Source organism: Tenebrio molitor, chromosome 6, assembly GCF_963966145.1.
Source record: "Tenebrio molitor chromosome 6, icTenMoli1.1, whole genome shotgun sequence".
Taxonomy (NCBI): Eukaryota; Metazoa; Arthropoda; class Insecta; order Coleoptera; family Tenebrionidae; genus Tenebrio; species Tenebrio molitor.
Genome location: NC_091051.1, coordinates 10,730,818 through 10,754,959, shown reverse-complemented (window position 1 = coordinate 10,754,959; position 24,142 = coordinate 10,730,818). Strand labels below are relative to the sequence as shown.

General features: G+C 33.4%; 4 protein-coding genes across 10 annotated transcripts in view; 1 reads left to right on the top strand and 3 right to left on the bottom strand.

Moving 5' to 3' along the window:
• Positions 1 to 16,304, bottom strand: part of Yip1d1 (Yip1 domain-containing 1) — a 131,546-nt gene extending 115,242 nt beyond the window's left edge. Inside the window, exons 1-4 of the mRNA XM_069051440.1 lie at positions 16,155 to 16,304; positions 11,439 to 11,537; positions 4,837 to 5,012; positions 4,233 to 4,267 (exon numbers count right to left, since the gene is read on the bottom strand). Of these exons, the coding sequence (XP_068907541.1) occupies positions 4,233 to 4,267; positions 4,837 to 5,012; positions 11,439 to 11,536 (309 nt within the window). The 5' untranslated portion in view covers position 11,537; positions 16,155 to 16,304. The remainder of the gene's footprint in view (positions 1 to 4,232; positions 4,268 to 4,836; positions 5,013 to 11,438; positions 11,538 to 16,154) is intronic.
• A 37-nt stretch (positions 16,305 to 16,341) lies between these two features.
• Positions 16,342 to 20,925, bottom strand: LOC138133479 (oocyte zinc finger protein XlCOF6-like). Of its 7 annotated transcripts, XR_011160380.1 has the most exons (5): positions 19,677 to 19,930; positions 19,206 to 19,572; positions 17,207 to 19,163; positions 17,047 to 17,139; positions 16,342 to 16,990 (listed from the first exon to the last, which is right to left on the bottom strand). XR_011160380.1 is itself a non-coding variant. In XM_069051421.1 (4 exons), the coding sequence occupies exons 3-4, from the start codon at positions 19,570 to 19,572 to the stop codon at positions 17,908 to 17,910; spliced, it is 1,623 nt and encodes a 540-aa protein (XP_068907522.1). In that variant the 5' UTR covers positions 20,710 to 20,806; positions 20,888 to 20,925; the 3' UTR covers positions 16,342 to 17,907. The 7 variants fall into 7 exon arrangements, 4 of the variants coding, with proteins under 4 accessions (XP_068907522.1, XP_068907520.1, XP_068907519.1 ...); XR_011160379.1 differs by having other exon boundaries at positions 17,047 to 19,163; XR_011160378.1 differs by having other exon boundaries at positions 16,342 to 17,139.
• Positions 20,130 to 22,239, top strand: LOC138133480 (zinc finger protein 883-like). The gene is made up of 2 exons (XM_069051422.1): positions 20,130 to 20,414; positions 20,467 to 22,239. The coding sequence occupies exons 1-2, from the start codon at positions 20,280 to 20,282 to the stop codon at positions 21,979 to 21,981; spliced, it is 1,650 nt and encodes a 549-aa protein (XP_068907523.1). The 5' UTR covers positions 20,130 to 20,279; the 3' UTR covers positions 21,982 to 22,239.
• Positions 22,240 to 22,299: 60 nt separating this feature from the next.
• On the bottom strand, positions 22,300 to 23,395 carry Arl1 (ADP ribosylation factor-like 1). The gene is made up of 4 exons (XM_069051442.1): positions 23,223 to 23,395; positions 22,944 to 23,160; positions 22,784 to 22,895; positions 22,300 to 22,731 (listed from the first exon to the last, which is right to left on the bottom strand). Exons 1-4 carry the CDS (start codon positions 23,224 to 23,226, stop codon positions 22,522 to 22,524), a joined length of 543 nt encoding a protein of 180 aa, XP_068907543.1. The 5' UTR covers positions 23,227 to 23,395; the 3' UTR covers positions 22,300 to 22,521.
• Positions 23,396 to 24,142: the final 747 nt, after the last annotated feature.

Genomic DNA, 24,142 nt, shown 5'->3' with positions numbered 1-24,142 from the left:
TGCTCGTAATTTTTCAATGCTGAGTTTAATTTATTTTTAATTAAGGAAAACGGTGTGTATGGCAGCGTGCCAGCAGCGGCTCCGTAGTTGGAAATTGAAGCGATTCAGGAAAGCTAAAGAACACTTTGAAGGGTCTCCACCTCCAATCCAAAGTTTAGTAATTACTGCAGTGTAGAACAGTTTTTATTAGGCAGCTGTGTCAAATAGACGACCGCCTACCGAATTAGTTGATTCCTTCGATTAGTTTAGTGACATTTTCTTGCACCCCGAACAAAATTCCAACTCTCCAGTTGGTGGTCATGTTCGGCTTCGGCACAATTTATACAACTAAAAAACCACAAGACCGACGAACCAACTGTGTAATGTTTGTGTCGTTAATAAAACGTTGTTTCTGTACAGTCGGTGATATGTCGTGGCACCATTATAAACCAGCTTGTTTTGCTCATAATATATGCAATATGTGACATATTGCGATGAGCTCACGCACTAGATACATCCCCTAATTGACTTCCAGATCTTGAACTCCATCTGCATGAAACACTAGATGTTTCCATAATTAGAGTACAAATACAGACGTACAGACTGGTCGCAACACACGACATCTTCAGCACAAATCAAGGAATTAATGTTCTTGCAACAACACAACAAAATTAACTTCACACTATCGTATTAGTTTTATCGCAGCATCACGCACAAACGCACAAACAAGTCTTTACTAACTTTCTCATAAAATCAACGTGAATATGTAAATCATTATTAGACTCACTTCTACAAAAACATAAAAATCTCCTTTGTATTAGGAGTTATTTTACTCCCTCAACACAGGGAGCCAAGTAGCCTTTTAGTCCCTTGGGAGTAAAAGCACCGCTATCTAAGTTAATTTATTGTCACGTTGATATAATGTGAGAGAATAACAATGAAATAACGTTTGAACAAGAAAATTAAAGTATCCTTGAAAAACACAATAATAAATGCTCAAAAAAACAAAAGTGGATATCTACATCTATTTCATAGTAATATTGACATTTATGTCACCCATCTTCTGAACAAGAAGAAAAATCTGTTTGCCCAAACTTCTTCTAGGATTAAATGCTGATGAAATGCATTAGATCGTGCAAAAAAAATAGAACACATACCATGAGACTAAAGTGCCTTTTCATCCTTCGTATAATTATTACTCTCGCTGCGTTCGCACGCTAAATTTACATTTGGGATAAAAATTTGTTTTCACACCTGATTCTCTAATTTAACTTCTCATTTATCATTGTAAAGTAACTTGGACAACTCATTTGAAAAATCCTCAACTAGTTCAGCTTTCAGAAGTTTATTAAACGATATGTTGGATTTTCTCATGGGCTGTGAGTCATATCTGCGCAAACGATGAATATCGGTCTCAAGTATGCGCTACAAACCGACCGCAAAACATCCTCATTCGTTACGTTAGTTTTGTCTCTCTCTTGTCTCTATTTGAATTTGAAAGTAGTCAACGTTTTCAGTTTTCACTTACAGATTTTTCACTGGTTTATCGCTCCGCCTTCGCGCAGATATTTGCAAGGTCACAGCCCATGAGAGGATCCAACACCAACCAACACCAAAAAAAAAAATTCTTTGATATGATATTATCCCTTGTAAAGTTAAAATATTACATATATCTCATCCATAGCAACCAATTTTCTTCTTAATCTTAATAATGTATAATTTACCGCATTTTTTGGAAAATTTTTAACTGTTACACATGGTGCTGTAGAAATCTCTATAATTTGTAATTATTTGTATGTACAGGGTGATTTAAGTTTTACCGCGTGAGCGAAAACACCCACTTCTAGTCGTTTTAAAATTCTCAAAAAATTCAGGAATGATTGTGTATCGCTGTAGAACGTTCACTAAAAATTTCAAATTTTTTAATGAAACGAATAAATATTTCATTTTAATTCAATGATCGCTACATTAATTTAAATAAGTTTTCACTGAGAGTCCTTTCAAACATTTAGGAAAAATTTGATGTCATTGAAATTACCGGTTTTTGAAATATGTAAATGAAATTTAGCTATGATTTATTATTAAATTGGGCGATCACTTCCACAAAAGAGGTTGACATGGGTTATTTATGGTACCCTTTAGGGACTGAAGAAAAGTTGTCAACAGATGTTTACCAACAATGAGGTATTTATTTATGACACTGCAGTTGTAAATCTTGATCATTTTTCGCTGTTAATATTAAAATTGGAATAATTCAAAAACTAATCTTTTTCTTTTGATGCGAATTTCATAAATATGTTCTTTGAATTAATTGTGAATGAGTGTGCACGGAAATTTTTTTTTGCTCAAAATTGATTTTTTAAATTTTACGACTCTGGATGAAGTGAAAATTGATTGCACACGTTTGAACCCTTATATGAAGGAAATGTAACCTTCAAGTTTCGTTAATTTTTACTAATTTTTTAATAGGGTTAATCGTGCGGGCGGTAAAACCAGAATCACCCTGTACATACATCAAAGGCTATTAATTTTCTTTTCAACTTTTCTTTTAATTTCTGTTCTTAATTTCCCTTTCATTCTTTTTGGAAAGACTTGATAATTTACTGTTGTCCCAAATCCTTATTATGACTTCACTAACCGATATATTTCCAGTTCTCAAGAAAAAAAATGTAGAGTTTGCTACTTTAATTATTAATCGTACTGTTATGAAAAACGAAATATTTTTAGTTGTATCTGAATTAATAATGTTGTACGGTGTATTAAAAATTAAATCCGGTTAAATATTAACACAAAAGTTTTCACTTTGTTGGATCCTGTTAATGCATTTTGTGAGCGAAATCGACCTAGCAGTGGCTTTGCAAAATATCAACGCTAAAACATGTAGTAAAGTCGGTGGAGGGGTGGTAACTGTAAAATTGTGTTTCTCCTAGAAATTTATGTTTTCTATTATTGTGCTCTTGTTCAGGTAGAACGTTGTACCAAAACTTCCTAATAATTTGTTTTAAAGTTTGCCCTAATTTAAATACAAGCACTATTTTTACAAAACATGGAAAATAAAAATTAAATAACGCAAATGAATTTCATCGGTTTCAGGTGGTGGAGAGACAAAACAACGATTTGGATAAAGTTAAAATAAAAAGGAGGGTGAAAGTGTGATTTTATTCTCTTCATCAGTTTTACAACTTTTAACTTGAAGTGCGTTTTTTAAAAACAAGTTTTTCCGCTGGAAAAAATACGTCAAGCTCACCTTCACGCAATTTTTCCTGAATTTGAATATTCAAATTTTCCAAAGTTCCGAACATCAATTTCACTTTTTACTACTACCCGAAAAGGAAATATCGTGCACGTAGGTACAAGTAATTTCTGGGTCAGCACGTGAAGTTAAATTTAAAAAACATTTACGAGGCAGAAATAAAAGTTTAGTCATGTCGGCAACAGCCGAAAAGCGTCTACGTATCCTATTTGAATACGACAAAAGAGCATTAGATAAGAGACGGCTTTCAGAATTTTCTGATGTATTTATATAGTGCGGAAGATTTCGGTGGCGCTCTTAAGAGCGAAAAAAATTTAAATTCTGACTGTTACTTTCGAATCAACAGAGAAAACCAAAAACGAAGGAAGTTAAGACTTTGATAAAGCAAACAAAAGCTTAAATGTTTCCCAAGAGCCACGGTGTAAAACTACAACGCTCTCTTTAGAAACAGTGAACAAGAACACCGTCGAAAACAACCTGTTTAAGAAATATAATAAAAACAAAGCAGCCCTCAACACGCGATTTACTAATTGGATCAGAAATTTTTCGCCGGCCCCACCGCCCCCCAAAAAATAAGTTCGTAAGCGGCACGACGACCCACATAAAAATTTTTACTTTATTTTTTAAATCATTTACTCGTGGATACTCAAGTTTTACGGTCTTCGTCGTACTCTCACACCACCTTCATGAGGATTTTAAAACGTCATCGGATTTCCGCGATTGCTCGGAGTGTGCTGTTTGTTTTGCATATTTTATTAATCGCTTGGCACAAGGAAGGCCAGAAACGTGACGAATTTCGGATAAACTGTTATAATAAAAGGCAAAAAGCGACGAGAATCGCAAAAACTTCCCAATTTTTTCTCGTTATAGCCGAGGGGAGCTTCCAAGTTTCCGATATTAAAGCGTCTACCAATCAATATTTTCCGTTGCTATTAATTTTCTATCTCAGCTTATTCAGAAAAAAAAAGATTTCCCGCAACCCCTGTGTGAAAAAACTCACCTTTTGAACGATGAACTCGGGATTAATGCCCAACTCTGAAAAAATATAAATTTATTAAGCGAGTATTTATGGGTCAGTCAGTGCTGAAGGATAACGCCTGGACGTACGCACATTCATGTGTACATATTTTGTAATGTATGTCAACATTACAAAATCGATAGGAGGGTTAAACTGAAACTAAAAGATTAGACTACGATGGCGCAGTTATTGCTTTGCAGTTGATAAATTCGCGTCAGCAGTATGAGCCCGGTCCTGAATTAAGTAGGATTTGATGCTTCACTAAATTAGAATAAACATGGATTTCATATTACCGGAAACCGATTTGTTTTTTCTAAAAATTAATCAAAGGATTTACATTACTTTCCGATAATTACGTGTTTCTTTCTAAAACATTTTTACATTTTAATGAGTTTTTCCTAGTTATCCAAATGAACGGATAACGTGATTTATATTTGAAAATTTTAATTTCTCATCCGATTTAAGATGATAATGAAAAAAGTTGTCTCGGACATGACTAGAAATCCGGAGATTGTGTTCGGTGAAGTTTAGGAAGTAAATAGCGATAAGTTTTTATTTCAGTTTCCAATAGGTCATAAAATCTTACCCTCAAGTAACGGCGGCTCATCCTCAAATTCCCCTCCTGGAGCGTTATAATCTCGTACCTCTTGTCCAGATCCACCATATACATCACCTGAGTAAGGAACAGTCGGGTTCAGGTATGGATTGGACTCGTAAATATTACCCGATACGGCGGACTTAGAATCAAACGACTGGAAATTCCTGCAAAAATAAAACCGAATATCGTTCACAGAACAAATCACATCAGTTTTATGCAAATTTCCTGTCAGAGATGCATACATTATTTGACATAAGCTGCGACGTGCGCGTAATTGCACAGGGTTTGTGGTTTAACCACAGTTCATTCGACAACGGTTGTGATCGCACCAAAAGGAACTAATTACACTATGCTGAAACAGAATGAAAACAACAGAGGTGTAGCTAATACAAAAACAAACACAAAGAATTCAGAAACGAGCTTTCATTCATCAACTTCAGTCATAATAATTGGAAAATCTGCTGCACAACACACAAAAACGCTGTTACAATAACAACACGTTTATATTTAAATAAGACAATAAATAAAATTTAAGTTTTGTTATTACACATCCTTGAAGCAGCTTTTAGAAGGTGTACCTGAGCTTTAACAAACGCTAATTTAGTTATTTAATCATGTTGCTTGATCTAAAAGAGTCTTGCACACAACTTCACAAATGAGAATGTAAGAGTAATTACTTATTTACGGATAACTTTGAAATTAATACAATGAATCAATATTGAGAGCCTACAGGTAATTTAATTTTAGAAGTTGTTAATTAAAATCCTTACATGAAAGTCCTGCAGCAACTTACTACGTACCTCTAATATAACATTTTCTTTAAAGGAAAATCGCCCAAAAAAGATCAAATGATGTTTTGATTCAATTTATTCCTGCTATCGCTGCTGCGTGTTGCTTGGCACATTTTGCAGACACAACCAAACAAAAATCCTGTCTGCTCTGGAAATCCATCACCATTAAATTCTTGCAGTGTCGAATTAATATTGCGAGTGTAAAGAGTAAAAAACCTCATAAAAGTCCGATGGGTTATCTTTATTCTAATTAGATGAATATCAGTTTTATTAACGAATCTTAAACCGTCGCACTGCGTTTCAGGAATTTTGCTTTAAACTTAACCCTCCCCATTTTAGTAGATCCTTAACGATCCGGCGAATTTGTATTCACTGTTTTTAGGGTTAGCACCTTGAAATCTACCGAGAACATTAAAAATAATAAGAACGTTGGTAGTAAGCGTTATATTATTTTAATAAACGTTAAGAAAATAGCTGGTAATTTGTGTATAGCTACTTTTATCATCGCTGTCGCTGTCGCTCAATCGAAGACGCTCCACTTATTGTTAGAGTTGTTTTAAATCGTACTGTATTATTATAAAATTATAAAAATTATAAACAGTTGGTGAAAAGGGATCTAACTCTTTGGGTAATTTGCTTTGAATGTTGCTTTGTCTTTGTAAATAATCCAACATTTTCGTAAATGTGATAAGGCCAATTTCAAAATTTATGAAATGTCAGCTGCTGTGCTTACGAACACAACAACGTCCTTCTGCAGACTAATTTACCTCAAGGGAACAACGACAGTATGAAATGTTTATGCGTAGACAAATCAACAAAGACGTTACACCTGTATTCCTCCCTAGTCTGAGCTCTCTTGTTACGATTTGAATAATAAAATTAATGTTGCTAAAATATAAGCTTAGAAAAATAGCATCCATCAGGACCAACTAGTCGTTTTATTAATTCATTATCATTTAGAATAAAAATATCGTTACCAATTAAAACATTCCGTTTATCGTTGTTCTCGTACACATTTATCCGTTTTTCTATTAAAAACTTCATTAAAGTTGTAATATAAAAAGTTTTAAAATAACAGTAACCATATCACACTATTGCGGTGGTTATAATATTAAACTATGGTAGCCAACACTAATTTTCCGCTTTAATTAAGTTACTTACAGTGTCTGAAACACGGCGATAAATCTCTTTATTTGCTGTCGCTACCCCCATAGCCCCATAATATTTTTTGAGTTATTGTCTACCTACATAAACTAGTTTCATCTGCGTTAAACATATTACAAACTTTATAGTCTCTAAAATTTTTGAATGCCACATCCAGCACGTATCTCCTTTCATTCCCTTCCATTTTCTGAGCATTTTGTTAGACAAGGAATACACAAATAAAAATTGATTTTAAGCGTAATTAAATGATACCGTCTTCACTAAAACATCGTGTGAAATTTTAACACACAATTTTCGTCTTTAACTGCAAAGTTGCATTACCATATTACAAGAGAAGGAAATTAGAGCAAATGAAACCGCAGCACACAAATTATTATCTATTTGTATTTGCTTGGCCGTTGAACAATCATATTAAAATAAGCAGAGGAGAAGTTCGATAAATTTAATATAAGAGTGGACATGTTCACCAAGAAGTTCCTGACCCTCATATGCCGGCTAAAGTTTTTATGTCTACTGACTCCACAATAAAAGTTGACACAATATTGAATAACTTTCGGTGTCTGTCTTATACAAAATATAATCAAACGCAGCAATTTATAAGATGCCGGCTTTGTTCGTTACAAATTTATATCTTCAAACTGTCAACAACGTTTCAATGTCGGATATGTACGACGACAAAATGTGTTTTGGTTCTTCTGAATTAATTAACTGTGTATTTGGTATTAATTACTGTTAGCATCAAGACACTGCTATTTATTAATTGTGTCCTGAATGGGACAGATAGATGATTGAACAGCTCCAGACTAAATATGATCTTATTCAAAATAATTGTATTTACGCAATGTAAATTTAGTATTATTTTTAAGTGAAGTTTAGTATAAACTTCTTCGTTACACGTTTTATGTAAAAAGTATGACAGGTAATTAAAAATAAATAAAACTGACAAAATGAAATTTAAACTTATATTTCTTGGTACCTACAGCCATGTTTAAATTTTACACCAAGTATACAGTGCGTGCTAAAAGTTTAGAACAGTGGAAAAATTTTCTTTCCCGTTGCAATTTTCGAAAATCAGAGATGTCAATTTGCATTTTTTAATATCCATTATCTTTGGATCATTATGATTTTTCCAACCCAACGTTTAAAACTGAACCTAAAGTAGTACGGGTTTAGGTCACGACGAGCTTGCGAGGAGTGCCATCAAGGAGTAAGTGCTATAAAGTTGACTCAAGTTGCAAAAACCACTTCTGCAACCGACTTTCGAAAATTTACATAGTGTAAAGTGACTAGTTGCAGTATGCAACAGAAGTTGCGTTAGTGTGAATTTTATAACGACCTTTTCAGTAATTATTTATTTGAGGTTAGATACAGCATAAATAGATTTTACAGCAATGCTAGCCATATTGATTCGTCAAAATTAGCAAACATGATGACAGCTAATACCAACCTAATTTTCCATCCGTGGTTTTTTGCAACTTGAGTCTACTTTTGTCTATTTTTTCTACTTTGCACCATTAAAAAGTGAAAATTAACAATTTTCAAATTTGGGAAATTTTGTCGTGGTTGGCAACAAATGTCATGTTGTTTGGAAGATTCAATTGTTATTAGCAAATTAAAAATGAACGAAGACAATTTTGTATGTATCCCGTCAGAAATACGAGACTGCCCAAGACACGTTTAATGCAACGATTAATTGTATATTCCACATAAACAAATTAATTAAAATTCGTTTTGTTTAGGCGTTTATTTTGACATTTCATTTTCGATGCGAAGATCAGGAATGCCAACCTTGGAAAAGTAAATTGCACTAGTTTGTTTCAAAACGCGAATTTCTACTACAGCACGCAAAATGGATTTTGTAATAGCTTCAATGCCTAGCTAAATTTTGAAATTTCAATATCATATCAACAATTTAAAACAACAAATGAACGTCCAAAATGCAAATACATACTTCTTTTAATTTAATGCTTTAGTTTGCTAATATCAAAATTATGAAATATCGAAATTAATTAATCATTTTCGTAAATTATTTTTTGTGTAAATTGACTAAATTTCGATGTAAAATTGGAGTTTCGCTGTCACCTTGTTTTCACCTTTAAAAATCAATATCTCTAGAATCAACAACCTAAAGGTCATACATGGTACGAGGACGTGAATCAGAACTGAATAATATATCCAAATCTGTAAAATAATTAAGGTTGCCATTTTTAAAAATGGCAATGACGACACTGCGCGGGAACGAAAAAAGGCAGAAAAATAAAAATTATCGGAATTTGTTTCTTTGCAAAAAATAGAACCAATCTGTCCGAGTTCCTTTCGAAAAGCTCAACGGAAAAGTAATTATTTTCATTACCGATTCCAAACTTTTGGCACTCAATGGACAATTTGAAATTTTCTTGTTCATTTGTCTCTCCGGCAATAAGATAAATCCCGGAAGGATGGTCATAGTTTCTCTGAATACCTATTGTCAGGAAACCACAAGAAATAAAGCAACCACTTTAATACTGATAAATATTAATCACTGACATTTTGCTTTCATGTATAAAAAAAATAAAGAAAACAACAAAATTGGATGCTTATAAAATAACAAAAAAAAGTTGTTGCTCCCGGAATGTCCGACAGAGATAACCATAGAAATCAAGAGTAGAAAGTCATAACAATTTTGTTTTTGATTTTCCTTTGTAATGTTATGAGACCTCGTAGTGGAGAGACAAGTGCACTTTTCTTCTTAATGTGTTTATTACTCAAAATACTCGATTTTATATTGTATTGATGTATAAGTACTAACGAAGTGTTAACAATGAAGGAATGAATTAAATGTTATAATCGTAATTAAGTGTCTTGTCGAGAGTGATGGTTTATATATATTTTGAATGGGTGATAAGCGGTGTGAAAATGTAAGTGTTCGCGCGACCAAATTCTCTGTTTACAAGTTTATAGTTCAAGTTGACATAATTGTTGATATTACACAAAGAATTTTGGTTTGTGTCGGGGTTGACTGCCCTTTTGTTTTCGGAGAATGAAGATAATAAATAAAATCAAATAATAAGCTTACATTTCCATTCTATGATAAAATTCTTATAACTAAAGGTTGATGTTCTATAACAGTAAACAAGATTTTGCTACAACGAATTGACCCCAATAATATGGTTTTTTTATATTTTGCGACAACAGTATATTTATAAAAAATACAAGATTATTACTTTAACAGAAACTGTTGATATGTAAAAATTCTGGAGTAAATTTATATAAAATGCAATGAAACCTATTAGGAATATGATCATCTCTACTAGGCACCACATGAGACCTACTCGTACTAACTAAAATTGAAAAGTAATTGTAAGAATTTCAGATTAGAAAAAAGCTAAAAAAACTGTAAGTAGGTAATATTGTATTTGCTATTTACTTCTTCAAAAAAAAAAATTGTATAGATCACCTCTCTGTTATGGCTATTTTCCTCGAATTTGCGTTGTTTTTTTTTTTTGTTCGACACTCAGAATTTGAGAAATTTCTCCTGTGTGAGAGGATTTTGATAAATGTCACAACTTGTCAGAACGAAACGTCAAGCTAATTTTAAAGATTTTAAGCGATTTGGAGCCGTTAAGGGGCTCGTCGAAAAAAAAACGTTGTATTCAACTCGTTCTTGTGTAAATTGGGTCTTTTTTTGGTACTCGTGGGCCTTTAAACTGGCCCACTCATGCCAAAAAAAAAAAACAACTTACACACGAACTCATTAAATAAACTACTATTATGTGTACAAAAAGGATAATTTTCAATTATTTAGTGTATGGTGTACTAAAGCGTACGTAAAGGATTCTTAAGATTTCAAAAATGAATTTAAAAAATTGTCAAGATTCACAGGTAATTTACTCATCTTCATAAATATTTAAATTCACGTTTTACTGTTAAATAAATAAAGTGCAGCAAAATTAATAACGTTAACAAGCAAAAAATGTTGCGAATAAATATTCCGGTGTTCAGTACAAATTAATTTGTAATTTTAAATATACGTTCCTAAAGATATCTAAAGATATCGATTACTTTGTGATTAAGGAAACGGAAATTAATAGCTTTTTACTGTCGAGCACTTGCCGAAACGAAATGTGATATATAAAGAAGATGGATAATTTTCGAAGGCAAGCCGTCTTAACCGTAATGCAGGGATACGAAACGTAGTTTAGAAATTTAACCTTAATTTGTAGTCAACAATAGCAGCTATGATGATGTAATATGCATTATAGATTTCCATTGTGAAAAAATGTTTAAACACAACTTTAACTTTCAATTTATCTGGAATCTCTTTGATCGCGAAAATGTCAGTGATTTTCATTACGGAAACACCCTTTCTAATTTGTTTCGTTTGAATTTTGAAACTAGAGATTGAAACTCTCGTACGTACACGCAATTAGTAAATGATAACGGTACCGAAATTAGAAATTACAAACGGATTGTATCTTGCGAAACAGTGGTAAATTGTATAGCTTTGTAATAATGCGATAAATGAAGCGGAGAACGAGGGTTAATTCGAAAGCTTTTTTAGGCGAACTACAGACAAAAAAATGTATTGATCCTCGTGGAAGACAAAAATGTTCGTAACACGGTAAACTGATGATGTGGAAATATGCATTTACTTACAGTTCTTGTTGAAAATCCTGCTGGGGTGGCATTTCAAAATTAAACGAAGACTCTTGGTTCTGAGCAAAATAATCGGGCTGGTTTCCATAGGCCGACATCCTAAAAGTATTATAATATGTTATAAAATTATAATCTAACGCCTACGCCAGAACAATTAACCCACAACCCCAAAAACTCGATTTAATTGCAAATTTACAACGATTACCTTTCAGCATAATCTAGGTTTAAACAATAATGATGCTCGTTGAAAAACGATTAAATAATAAATTTTGTGTAAATACACAATATTAAATAAAAGATTCTGCAAATATGTATATACTTTACAGATAATAAAATTATGGAATTGGTACAAAAATATGATACAATTATTATTAATTAATTGTATATCATATAATAAAAGCACATAGAATAATATAACCAATTTTAGACGGCTTACGAAATAAACCATTTAGCAAAAGTAATCCCCGCCTAAAACCATTTAAATTAAAATAACAGAAATTAATAAACGCCCACCACCTGTCAATGTTACAAATTTAAGTCTAATTAATATTGATGCATTACAAAAGAGAATTTTGTTCGATAATAATAACATCATGAATGTTATTAATTTCCAATGAAGTGCGTAACTAGTTTAATACGCCTTTTATTTTGACGTAACCTAGAAGCCTTAGGTGGTTAAAAATATAAACCTTCTTGAGTTCTTGCAGCTGAAAATGTTTCATACGAGTGAATTTACACAAGATCGATACTTATAAGAAAACACTAAATAAATTAGTAACTGTCTTAGAGTTTACATCGCATTCTGCTTTTAATTCAGTCAATAATGGATATAAACGACAGAAATAAGGCAGTTTACGAGTGCTCTGTTTACATCTTTGGAATAAAAGAGGAAGTGCACGAATTTTAAATTTGTCTGGAAGTCTAATTTTAAATTTCTCATCTTAAATTAATGGCCTTTAATGCAATTTTTTACCGAGAACAAAATTAGTTTTAGTGGCAGGTATTGTTCTTGGCTACACGATTTATAAATTTATAACTCGATGAAGTCAAGATAAAATAGTAAAGTACACACTCCTTTCCAGAAGTGGCCATTCTTTACGTATTTATAATGTAGTTTGCTCACTTATTCAGTCCGTCGAAAGTTAAACAAAATCATAAATGTATAATTTTAAAATGAGGCAATTTTAAATGACAACAGACGAGACATCTACGTTGCGATCAACAATTATTTAGAACAAAGAAGCGTTTGAGATTTTGGACGTATGTCCAAATCTAGACGTTCAGATTTTCTGGATGCATGGAAGTATTTTTGGTTGCTATACCTGTTTCAATTTAAATTTGGAAACAGGCAGCAGTGCTGTATGTCTCCGTTATTGAAAACACTATTACGAAAGTAATCTTTTATGTTCTGAAGTAAAAATCATTTTTACGTTGAAATTTGATTCATAGTGACAGCAATAATACGAAAAATCTGACACTGTCAAAGTCATAGTCGTCCCTTATCTAAGTAATTGTTGATCGCACGGTATGAACAAAAGTATGACTTTAAGAAATATTAAATTTAGCAGCAGAACTACAGTTTCATTTAGGAAATTAACTGCTCTAATCTTTTTTTACTATTACTACGAAAACTTTCATATTCAAGACTAGAATTTGAAGAATGTACTTTAATCTCTATATTTTACTGAATAAATACGCAGAATAAAGAGATGCTTTGACATTGTATCTCTGCAACAAATTTCCTATATCACGAACATTATTGGCATATGTGTCATTCTTTCAACAGCATTAAACTCTTTGAAATGTCGTCGACGCAAACCACTGCAGCAATGATCTCACATTTCCATTATTTGAATGTTATGTTTACACACTTCACAATATCGGATGATATCCGTTTGACAAAAAAAAAATCGATGTGGTCAACACAAAGCTAAATCTTCATTATTCGAGGTGATTACTATCTTGTGACTTCTATATTATAAATTCTTGTCTTAAAAATACTTGAGATACTTTAATTTCAATGATGATGTGGAAAATTTTTCACAAACACTTCGTAGGTACTCATATTTGAAAGGTTACATGTTCATATTTAATATTTTGTTTTTCGTCGCTCATGAGTCAGTCCAAAAAAAATTCCGTATTTTGTTCAATCTATTCCTTATCTATGTATTTCCTTTCTAATCTTCCTACATTCCAAATGTACATATTTTCACTTTTTTCTTTAGTTGTCCTTGTCACCGCTACATATTTGACATGAGTAGGTAGTTAGGTATCATCAGTCAGTTTATATTTTCATTCTATTCCATTATTTTCTTATTTTACTAACATAAAATTTAATTTATTTTTGTATTAGTTTTGCGAATTGTTTCATTGTTGATTTATATCGTAAATTATTTTAGTCGTAGTTTAATATTGTTTTTGTTCAGGTTAAGTATACAATAAGTTACTTATTGCCTCATCTTGTGCGGATCTATCGCACACCTGGTGACACAGCATTCAGGCCAAATTAATAGTAGGTACTATTCCGGACACGGAATCTTGGCCACGACTGACATTTAATAATAATAATAATAATAATAAATATTTAGAGCTCTCCGTTGCTATGAGAAATCTTTGGTGTTTAGAAAAAATTTCGATTTTACCACTTAATTTCAGCAACGGGAATAGTACCGCAATCTCTTTTTAAAAATTTAAAAATTCTGGATTTAGATAACACATTGGTAGTTGAAATTCAAAAAGGTATATTATTATACTCATGTCACATCGTGAGGAAGTTCCTTAACATTGACACAGAACATAATACACAACAAAGTCAAAATGCGGAGGCGAGACGCCGGTAATTATGTTGATAAGCACTGCACTATTACTTGATAGTAATATCCGTAATAGTGTATGTACTCCGGCAAAATTGCCGTGCCGCCGGGTGGAGGTGGGATACGAAAAAATAAATAAATAAATAAATAATTTAACTGACAAATATGTGAACTGGCCTTTATTGAATATAACCCAACTTTTGACTCAATAATGCCATTTCCCTGCTTTTTTGATGTCACAAGAAAAACTTCAAAGTGATTTTTAATAATTGTCATTTATTAATGACACTAATGACTGGTTTACATAATTTTTTTTTAGAATGTCTAAAAAATGTTGGCCAAGATTCCGTGTCCGGAATAGTACCTATAGTATTGCCGTTATTACTTTTTATCTGCTCCGCCCACTAAAATGGACCAATCAGAATCAAAGCCAGAGCCAATCTGTACAACTTTTCATCACATTTGCCACGTAAAAAAGTTAAGGTTAGAATTTTGCTGTCAAGTCCACAATTATTGTTTTAGGTTCTAAAAAATAAAATGTCATTAAGACAACTCGAATGTCAGAAATTTCTACTGTGTAAATCAGATCGTCTTAACAACCTAATTGATTGGTAACTAAGAAAATGAAATGGGCGGGGCAGATAAAATGTTACGTTGTCCTTAGTATAGTAATAAGCAAAATTATAATTAGGTACATTTTATGTCCATTTATTTTCAAAAATAAATTAAGCACATATGTATCGGTTTTTATCTATCTATAGGTTCTGAGATTATGTATTTACTTCTATTATTATTTTTTTACTTTAAACTTTTGCGTCATTCAGGTTCTTAATATTTTCCTCTGTTTTCTTCTACGTAGGTACTTATTCAATTCTCCCTTCTTAGATACAGTATATGTAATTGATCTAGTGGATTTTAATTAATTAAGATACATTACAATCAATCTAATTTGTTCCAATTGAGCAGCTGTAGCAATTATCCGAATGTATCTATAGAATTTGAAAACATTGTCGCCATGAAATGCCTCTTTTCCTGGTTACTTCTATTTTGCTAAATAACACCAAAAGACTTTCTTTATATTTATTTTGCTCATATTCACTTGCACCAACAATTCCTTTGTTAACTGTCCTTACCATTAGCTTTTTTTACACACTTCGACTTAATATTTTCAAAATAATTTGCCTCTTACTATCATTCATATTACCTTCAGGTTTGCGCCTTGTTATCCTTCCATATTTCTACTTTTAAGTAGGCGGAATATGTTTCGTACAGAAACTTCCCGTAACTGCTTTAAATTCTAACTCCAAAGGAAAATAAACATCATATAAAATATATAAAATATACTTTCACAAATTAGGTTCCACTTTAACGCCGTTGACATTGCGTTACGTCTAAATTTAAGGCAACAACCTATGTGCGTGCAGACGCACGTTTTTTAGGCGCAGACTTAAAAAATCTATCAGCACAATCAAGGGTAATTTAACCAAAGTACCTATAATTTTCTGCTAAAACTGACCCACTTGTTTACATTTACGTGGTGTATCTGGTTTAAAAATAATTTAAGAAATAAAACTCGTTGAATTTTGCTTGTATACGGTCTAAAATTACCCGAAACGCTATCGAATAAATCTTGTTTGACTTATCTCTAAGCCGAATCAAAAACTGACCGCTTGCTCGCAATTTCATATTCTGTAACACGCACAATGGCCTGATTTTTGTAATATGCGAACAGCCTACCGGAATATAAATAAAAATCTAGTAAGCCGTGTCCGTGACGTAGCCGAATCTACTACGCAAACGCACGAACGCAACGTTAACAACCTAACCAAAATGATCAAGTGACAGCAGACAGTCGCGAGTCATTCGATAAACGCTAATAATAATAGAACTTGTAATCGATTACCTTATATTTGTGTTGCTTTTATTAATAGTAAAGTAAACCACTGATGACACCGGCCTCCCCAGTCGTTATCAGAAATTACAGTCACTGAAATCGCCGACTTGTTTATGTTCTTAACACTACGAACACGTTGCAGTGGGACTCGACATGCGACGTCATCAGATAATGTCAAATTCAAAAATAAAAGCTCTCCACTCTTACTATTTTTATTTGGGACATAAACATATAGTTACAAGCAAAAATTTACAGTTTTATTGCAAATATGTATTTGTCTAACTCATACAGATACGTATTCCGTTAAAATTTCGTTTGCACAACTTGAACATAACACCTTCAGTCATCAATCAAGCTAGCATTATTTTACATTTTAAATGCAGAAATATGACTATTGAAAAATTGCACCGTTAATCAACACTAACAGCTACAGCTGAATTATTACTTACTGTCAACAATAATTACGTACACAAGAAATAAACATCATAAATAATTAATTGATTAACAACCAATACCTTTCGATCGTTTTCTCAGTACAATGACCACATAACATGCTGTTTTATTAAACCATTTCGTTACCGTTTTCCTAAAAACATGCTTAAAACATTTTTATATTTCATTGTCATGTTACCACCCAATTCATCATCCACTTGTTTAACTCTCTTTTCATTACCTAGTCACATTAAATAATTTTTATTGCCTAAATGGACAACACTAAATCCATCACAATTTTATTTTATTAGGCCTCTTACGTCAACCCAACTGTCTGATAAAAAAATATAATATAAAAACATGTGGATGAAATTATTAACCAGTTTAGCTCCTTCACTGTCGCTGAACTGAAACTGTTATGTTCACTTTGTAAATACTTTCAATGCACAACAAATTAAATTAGTCGAACCTTTCACGACTGAATTTCAATTTTTCCACTTTCTTTCTTGGAAAACTTAGATTAATTTGCGATAAAAAATACCTACAACACCATTATCCTTTTCTGAAAATTAAATTAACGATTTAATAGTTTATTGGATAAATTCGCTTCGCCGATTAATGTAACTTACAATTACAACGCCACTTTCTGAGGCTATATTAGTTTGTTTCATTTATCGTTGCCACTTTGGGTTTTAGTACGATCAAATAATATATTTTTTGCAAAATAAAAATCAAACATATTAAAGCATTTTTTCTTGATCACAGCGTACTCTGATCAAAAGCCTACGAACATCAGCTGGCAACTGATACCTAAAACTTTAAATAAAAATATCATTACTTTAACACACAACAAATTAAAAACTAATGAAGCATGGTAATACTGAAATATTTATGTACATGCGAGATTCTTTAATGTATAAAAATAATAATTAAGATATGCGAAAAATACAAATGTAGACTGCTATACAATATAGAAAATTAGGCGGAAAAAGCATTGTTAAAAAAGGAACCTACTTAACATATGAATTACATCGTATTCTAGCTAAATTTGTGGACCTTGATAAATGATAATATAGTATTCTACGATTGCGTTTCAACATTTTTGTTACCGATTTTATGTGTTGTTGGTGAATATTATTCTGTCAACCTACTGACGACACATTTGTTATTATTTTTATCACAGTTCTGCTACTCCAAACGCCGCTTAAAAAAAATTATATCATGGTCAATATCATGTTTGACGTTTGTTCTTTCGTATTTTGATATTCACGAGTGGCGTCCCCTTGCGGTGGCCAATTGCACACGACCTAATCTCTTATCCGCACGTAAGTTATAAATTGATATATTTCTTGTGCTTTTTGTTATGAGCCGAGAGATCCGAAGAAGTCGTAAATCTCCTGTCGCAGATCGTACAGGAGTAGGGCTTTTCGCCGGTGTGGATTCTTATGTGCACTTTAAGAGATGACGACTGCGTAAATCTCTTACCGCAAGTGAAACACGTGTACGGTTTTTCCCCGGTGTGGGTCCGCATGTGCTTTTGCAAATACTGATGCCGCGTGAATTGTCTGTCGCAAACCGGACAAGTCGACAAATTCTCGCCGGTGTGAGTTCTGGTGTGCTCCTGCAGGTACGCGGCCGTCGTAAACTTTTTATCGCACGTGACGCACGTGAACTTCTCGCCGGTGTGTTTCATCATGTGCGTTTGCAACTCGGAAGCGTAATTGCAAATTTTGTCGCACATTGTACATTTGTACGGCTGTTTGCCCGTGTGCTCCCTCATATGAACGGTTAATTGGGAGGAATGCGTGAATTTCGCGTCGCAAACTTTACAACTGACTTTCTCTCCCGTGTGCTTTCGCATGTGAACGTTTAAATGAGACGATTGTGTAAACGATTTACCGCAAATGCTACAAGTATAAGGCCTTTCCCCCGTATGCGTTTTTATGTGGGAATTTAGTATGTACGTGCTGGCGAATTTTTTGCCGCACGTTACACAGCTAAACGGTTTTTCCCCGGTGTGGGTGCGCATGTGCACCTTCAAATCGGCCGCTGTCAGACACCGACGGTCGCAACAAGTGCAAGCGTACGGTTTTTCGCCCGTGTGAGATTTCATGTGCATCGTGAGCTCACCTTTAATCGTGAAGCGTTTGTTACATACGGCACACTGAAACGGCTTCTCTCCGGTATGTCTCCTGATGTGTTCACGCAAATGAGACGAGTGATAAAAACGCTTTTCGCAGTATTTACATTCAAACGGTTTCTCGCCCGTATGGGTGCGCATGTGTATCCGTAAATTCGCGTTCTTCCTGTAATTTTTACCGCAAATTGTACAAGTAAAAGGTTTCACGTCTACTCCTTCTTGGTCAACAGATGAAGGAGTTGGAGGTCTAACTTGAATACCAGTCGTACGTTTTATAACTTGACGTGGCTGAATTTGGATCTGAGTTTGTTGGATTTGGGAAATCGGTTGGGTCACTTGTATCTGCTGGTGAATCTGTGGATGAGGCATCGACTGGAGCTGTGATGATGGTTGCTGTTGTGGCTGTTCGTGCTGATTCTGACTATTTAAAAACCCTGCAGTATAAACTAATTACCTATCTAGTAAGTTAATTCAACACCAGTGAATACCTGTTGTTGAAGGTGAATCAGGACTGGCACTACTCGACCTAGGAACATCTACTAGAGAATCATTTTTTGCTAAATCTTCATCATTATCAAGAAAATGTTTCAAGTGAAGGTACTCTGCATTTTGTGGTTCTTCCACGCTTATAGGTATGTCATCCTGTGTGGTCGTGGGTATGGCAAAATCAAATTTAGTTGGTGTTGTGAGAGGTCTTGTCCCTAAATTCTGTTTGCTGTCTTCTTGCAGATGACTGATGTATCGATGTAAAGTGTGGTCAGATTGTAAACATATATTTCGAAAATCGTAAGCAACGCGAAGTCGTTCGATACACGTCGCACATATTAACGACGGCAAACCTTCCTTCTGCCACATCTATAGTAAAAAAAAATCTAATTGTGTTACAATTGAAATCTCAGAATTTTTTTTCAACAAAAAACCAGTTATGACACGACAACAAAAAGGACACGATGACTTACAACTTCGGAAACGCAGGATAATAACTTGTCGCAAAATTTTATTGAATCATTATCTTGGGCACTTGTGGGTGTTAATGAACAATCTATTCGTAAGCACGCTCTGCAACAGTCTGCCACGTTGATTATGTTTTCCATCGCGATTCCATTTAGATTTCTTTCTTGAAACGTTATTTGATTGGACATGGAATGAAAAATAATTCGGCTCTAACCTTAACAAAATTGCATCAAACTAGAGACGTCAAAAATTTTAGTAACAAAGCCAATACCAACATACACTTTGGCAGGTACACCAACCCACGTTCTCACGATTTTACAGGCAAAACAACAAACATTACACGTTTATCAGTTCCAAAAGTTATAAATTTAAACAATATTGTTCACTGTAGATGCAAAATGGTATTTATCTTGGGGGCGGCGACGTATCTTTTTATTTTTATTTTATTTTTAGTGCTGCCCTCTACCAAACTGACAGATAGTATTTGTTGTTATTTTTTGACGAGTCTGTCAAAATAAATGTTTATAAATAAAGCAATTTTTGTCGTGCTGCGCGCACCGTAACTTATGTTAATTTTATTTATACACATGTAGTACGTTTATTTAAAAATGAATAGTGTTTTTCAAATAACAGATTGTTGTCGCACATGTTTGCGAGTGGAAAGTGCTTTAACCCCCTTAAATTCTTTGGATAGCGACAATATAAAATTATGTGATAAACTCGTTGCCTGCGTCTCCGATATTGTAAGTTCTTACATACAATAGGGTTGCTTGTAATATTTTTTGCATTCTTCAGGCATGGACAAAGAGCGGATATTCAAACTTACTGTGTTCAAACTGTACAGAAAAACTTAGAATAGCGTATGATTTCCGATTATTATGCATTAATTCAGAAAATACTTCACAGCAATATTTTTCGCAAGAAAAAATCACGTCCTATACAAATTTGGATGATTATCAGTTGACAAACACCATCCAAATACAAAATAATCTTATCGAACCTCCCCCAAAGGTAAATACTCATCATAACACAGACTACCTTAATCTCAAACAATTACTCGATGAAGAGGAGTTGTCAAAATCTTCCAAGCAAATTGAAAACTCAAGAAGTACATCTCCAGATTCCGTAGCCACCACTGGATTTGCCAGATATGAAAAAGTGGTAAAAAAAGTTGTAGTCCCAACTAGATCGGTCAAAACTCAAACGCAGCCTTTACCTCAATATCCATCCTTAACACCTGCAGCTGCACGTCTCGAAGCTCAACAAAGTAAGACGACCATAATCGTCGAAGATCCTTACAAATTTAGCTGTGAAATCTGTGGAAAAAAGTATGCAAAAAATGCCAACTTAAAAATTCATATGCGAACTCACACCGGAGAAAAACCGTTTGAGTGTAAGTATTGTGATAAGAAATTTTATCACTCGTCACATTTGCGAGAGCATATCAGAAGACATACAGGGGAGAAGCCTTTTCAGTGTAACGTCTGTCTCAAGCGCTTTACCATAACCGCCGAGTTGACAGTTCACATGAGAATCCACACTGGGGAAAAACCGTATGCATGTAATTGTTGCGAAAAAAGATACATTAAAGCAAGTGATCTCCAAGTTCACATGAGATCTCACACTGGGGAGAAACCGTTTGCGTGCAGTTACTGCGAAAAAAAATTTACGTCGGGATACATCCTCAATTCGCATCTGAAAACGCACACAGGAGACAGACCTTGGCAGTGTAGCGTTTGCACGAAGACATTCACTCAGTCGTCGCATCTGACGGTCCACATGAAAAAACATACAGGAGAAAAATTCTCCTGCAAAGTTTGCAGTCAGGAATTTACACACTCGTCGCAGCTTACGGTGCATATGCGGGAGCACACTGGCCGGCAGCCATATAAATGTACAATTTGTGATAGGATTTGTAATTATGCATCTGAACTTCAGACCCACATGATGAAGCACACCGGAGAGAAATTCACATGCATCACTTGTGATAAAAAATTTACAACGGCAGCGTATTTACAAGAGCATACGAGGACACACACCGGGGAAAATCTGTTCAATTGCACGTTGTGCGAACGCACATTTACTAGAGCAACCTATCTAGAAAAGCACATACGGACCCACACCGGAGAAAGACCTTTCACGTGTGAAATTTGCGGAAAGAAATTCACTCAGAGTAGCAGCTTAAATGTACATATAAGAAAACATACAGGGGAGAAACCTTACACATGCAATATATGCAATAGGAGTTTTGCCACATCGTCATATTTATCTGTTCATTTGAGAAAACATAAAAAGTACATAAACATATAATGACCTCTTGCCCTAGACATGTATTATTTTTTTCACTCGTTTACTGCTCAGAACTGGAATATATATCTTTTAAGTTGACTAGAATGCAAATCTTTTAAATTATTTTTTTCAAAGATATAGTTGTAAGGTACAAATTTTTACATAATTTCGACTATTTTATTGTAGCAGCAACTATCTACTTTAGCATTGTAAATAAGCTCTTTATTTATGATATTTTTATATTTTAAACATCACTGAAAATAAACAAGTTCAGTAACTCGACAGTTTTTCATTTAAAAGATGTCAAAACCGTTTTAGGTAAATCAAGAATAATAGAGATATGAATGATCTCCACATTTATTGAAGACTATAATACAAAACGTGGTATGAAATCTTAAATACTTTGCAGATAACATGGTAAATAATGAACGTTGTTTGGAATGAACAGAATGTCGACAAAAAAGCTTCAAATAAAATCAATTTTCAAATAATTTGCTAAATGGAAAAAAATTTAAACGTATAATTTTTACAAGACTAGAAGTAGCTTTTGATAAATTACTGTTATTTTTTGTTTTTTAAAGCATTTGCCAGCCATTCCATTGCCATATCCAAGCCCTCACCTTTAGTGGCTGATGTTTTAAATATTTGAAAAGTTCTATTTTTTAATGCTTCAAGACCCAGTGCTTGATGTACCTCTTTTAATGACATACACCCAGGTATGTCTTGCTTGTTAGCCAACACAACTAAAATTGCATCACCTAATTCTTCCTCCTTAAAAAATAAAATATAATTGAACTTGAACCCATCTAATTTTTAAATTTACCCTAAGCATGTGAAACAATTCATCTTTTGAAATTCCCATTCGTTCTTTATCGGCTGAATCCACCACATAAATAATTGCATCTGTATTACTATAATAACACCTCCAGTAAGGTCTACAATTAATAGTTAACCATTGTTGAAATAACGCAGTTTAATTTTACCTTATACTTGTTTGACCACCCAAATCCCATACTTGAAAATTAAGGTTTTTGTATTGGACCTGTTCCACATTGAACCCAATGGTTGGGATAGTTGTAACTACTTCACCTACTTGTAACCTATAGAGTATAGTGGTTTTTCCGGCACCATCCAAACCGAGAATTAAAATTCTCATCTCTCGTGCGCCCAAAAGGCTTTTAAAGTAACTAAATAAGACACCTAGAAATGTTTGTATAACCTAAAAATATCTCCCGAACCGATTAAATCGTCAAATCACATACCCATTGCTTTCAAATTAACTTCAACATGCAATTAATGATATCGTTGTAATAAATTACTAATTCATTTTACAACTTATTTCAACTTAAAAAGTTAAAAGCTTAAATACTCTCAGGCCTGACGTGTCGTAAACATAAACTGCCAAATCTGTCAAAATGAGTAGGATAGTTTTCTGTCAGGGCAGCCAACGTAACCCGCTGAATGTTTTGATGAATTTCGAAAGAAAACTTTAGCCATCCGCGAAACCATTTCCAAATGTTTTCCGCAATACTAAAACCACCACATTGCGGAGGAGGTGATTAGTAGCAAATAAAAATTACAATATTTACCGTAGTATTTAAATGCCGCTAGAATGAATCACCCCAAATGAGTCAGCTTATGGCACTTGTCCGTAACTTGTCACAATGTTTATTACAAGTTGTATTTTACACAGAAAAGGCTTTTTAAATCATTCACAGATTACAATTTTTTTTAGGTTTAAAATAATTACAAATTAATAAATAAACAATACAATTCAAAGATATTTTTTTCTTCATTAACTTTTTCATTTGTAATATTTGGAAATAACTTCACAATAAAAACAGTGGTTTTTTTTTGCCATGAAGTGATTTCATTTTGTATTTTTATGACTGTTGTACAGCGTTAAACAAAAACTAGACTATTTTTGTTACAGAAGATTTTCTTGTTCCAAAAACCAAAACAAAAAACAATAATTACCAAAATTAAAGAAAACAGAATTTTCAATTGGCATTTAAGAAAATTTTGAATTTTGAATGTTAGTTCTTGTCTTTGTTGTTAGTTTTTCAGTTACCACTAGAAGTCAGCGCCCTAACACAATTTCTAAACAATGAAGAACATCGAACAGGTATATACCTAATAAAAAGCAAGATCTAGCTGAAATTGAAACTGAAATGGATTCTGC

Excerpts from the sequence above, each read along its gene's own strand:
- LOC138133479 (XM_069051419.1), bottom strand. The coding sequence starts at position 19,859 with ATGTCCAATCAAATAACGTTTCAAGAAAGAAATCTAAATGGAATCGCG. Across the intron at positions 19,573-19,676 it reads TATCCTGCGTTTCCGAAGTT|ATGTGGCAGAAGGAAGGTTT; the intron begins GTAAGTCATCGT and ends TTTTTACTATAG. Across the intron at positions 19,164-19,205 it reads TGATTCACCTTCAACAACAG|TTTATACTGCAGGGTTTTTA; the intron begins GTATTCACTGGT and ends ATAGGTAATTAG.
- LOC138133480 (XM_069051422.1), top strand. The coding sequence starts at position 20,280 with ATGAATAGTGTTTTTCAAATAACAGATTGTTGTCGCACATGTTTGCGA. Across the intron at positions 20,415-20,466 it reads TTGCCTGCGTCTCCGATATT|GCATGGACAAAGAGCGGATA; the intron begins GTAAGTTCTTAC and ends TGCATTCTTCAG.
- Arl1 (XM_069051442.1), bottom strand. Across the intron at positions 22,896-22,943 it reads GGTGGTCAAACAAGTATAAG|ACCTTACTGGAGGTGTTATT; the intron begins GTAAAATTAAAC and ends TATTAATTGTAG. Across the intron at positions 22,732-22,783 it reads AATTGTTTCACATGCTTAGG|GAGGAAGAATTAGGTGATGC; the intron begins GTAAATTTAAAA and ends TTATTTTTTAAG.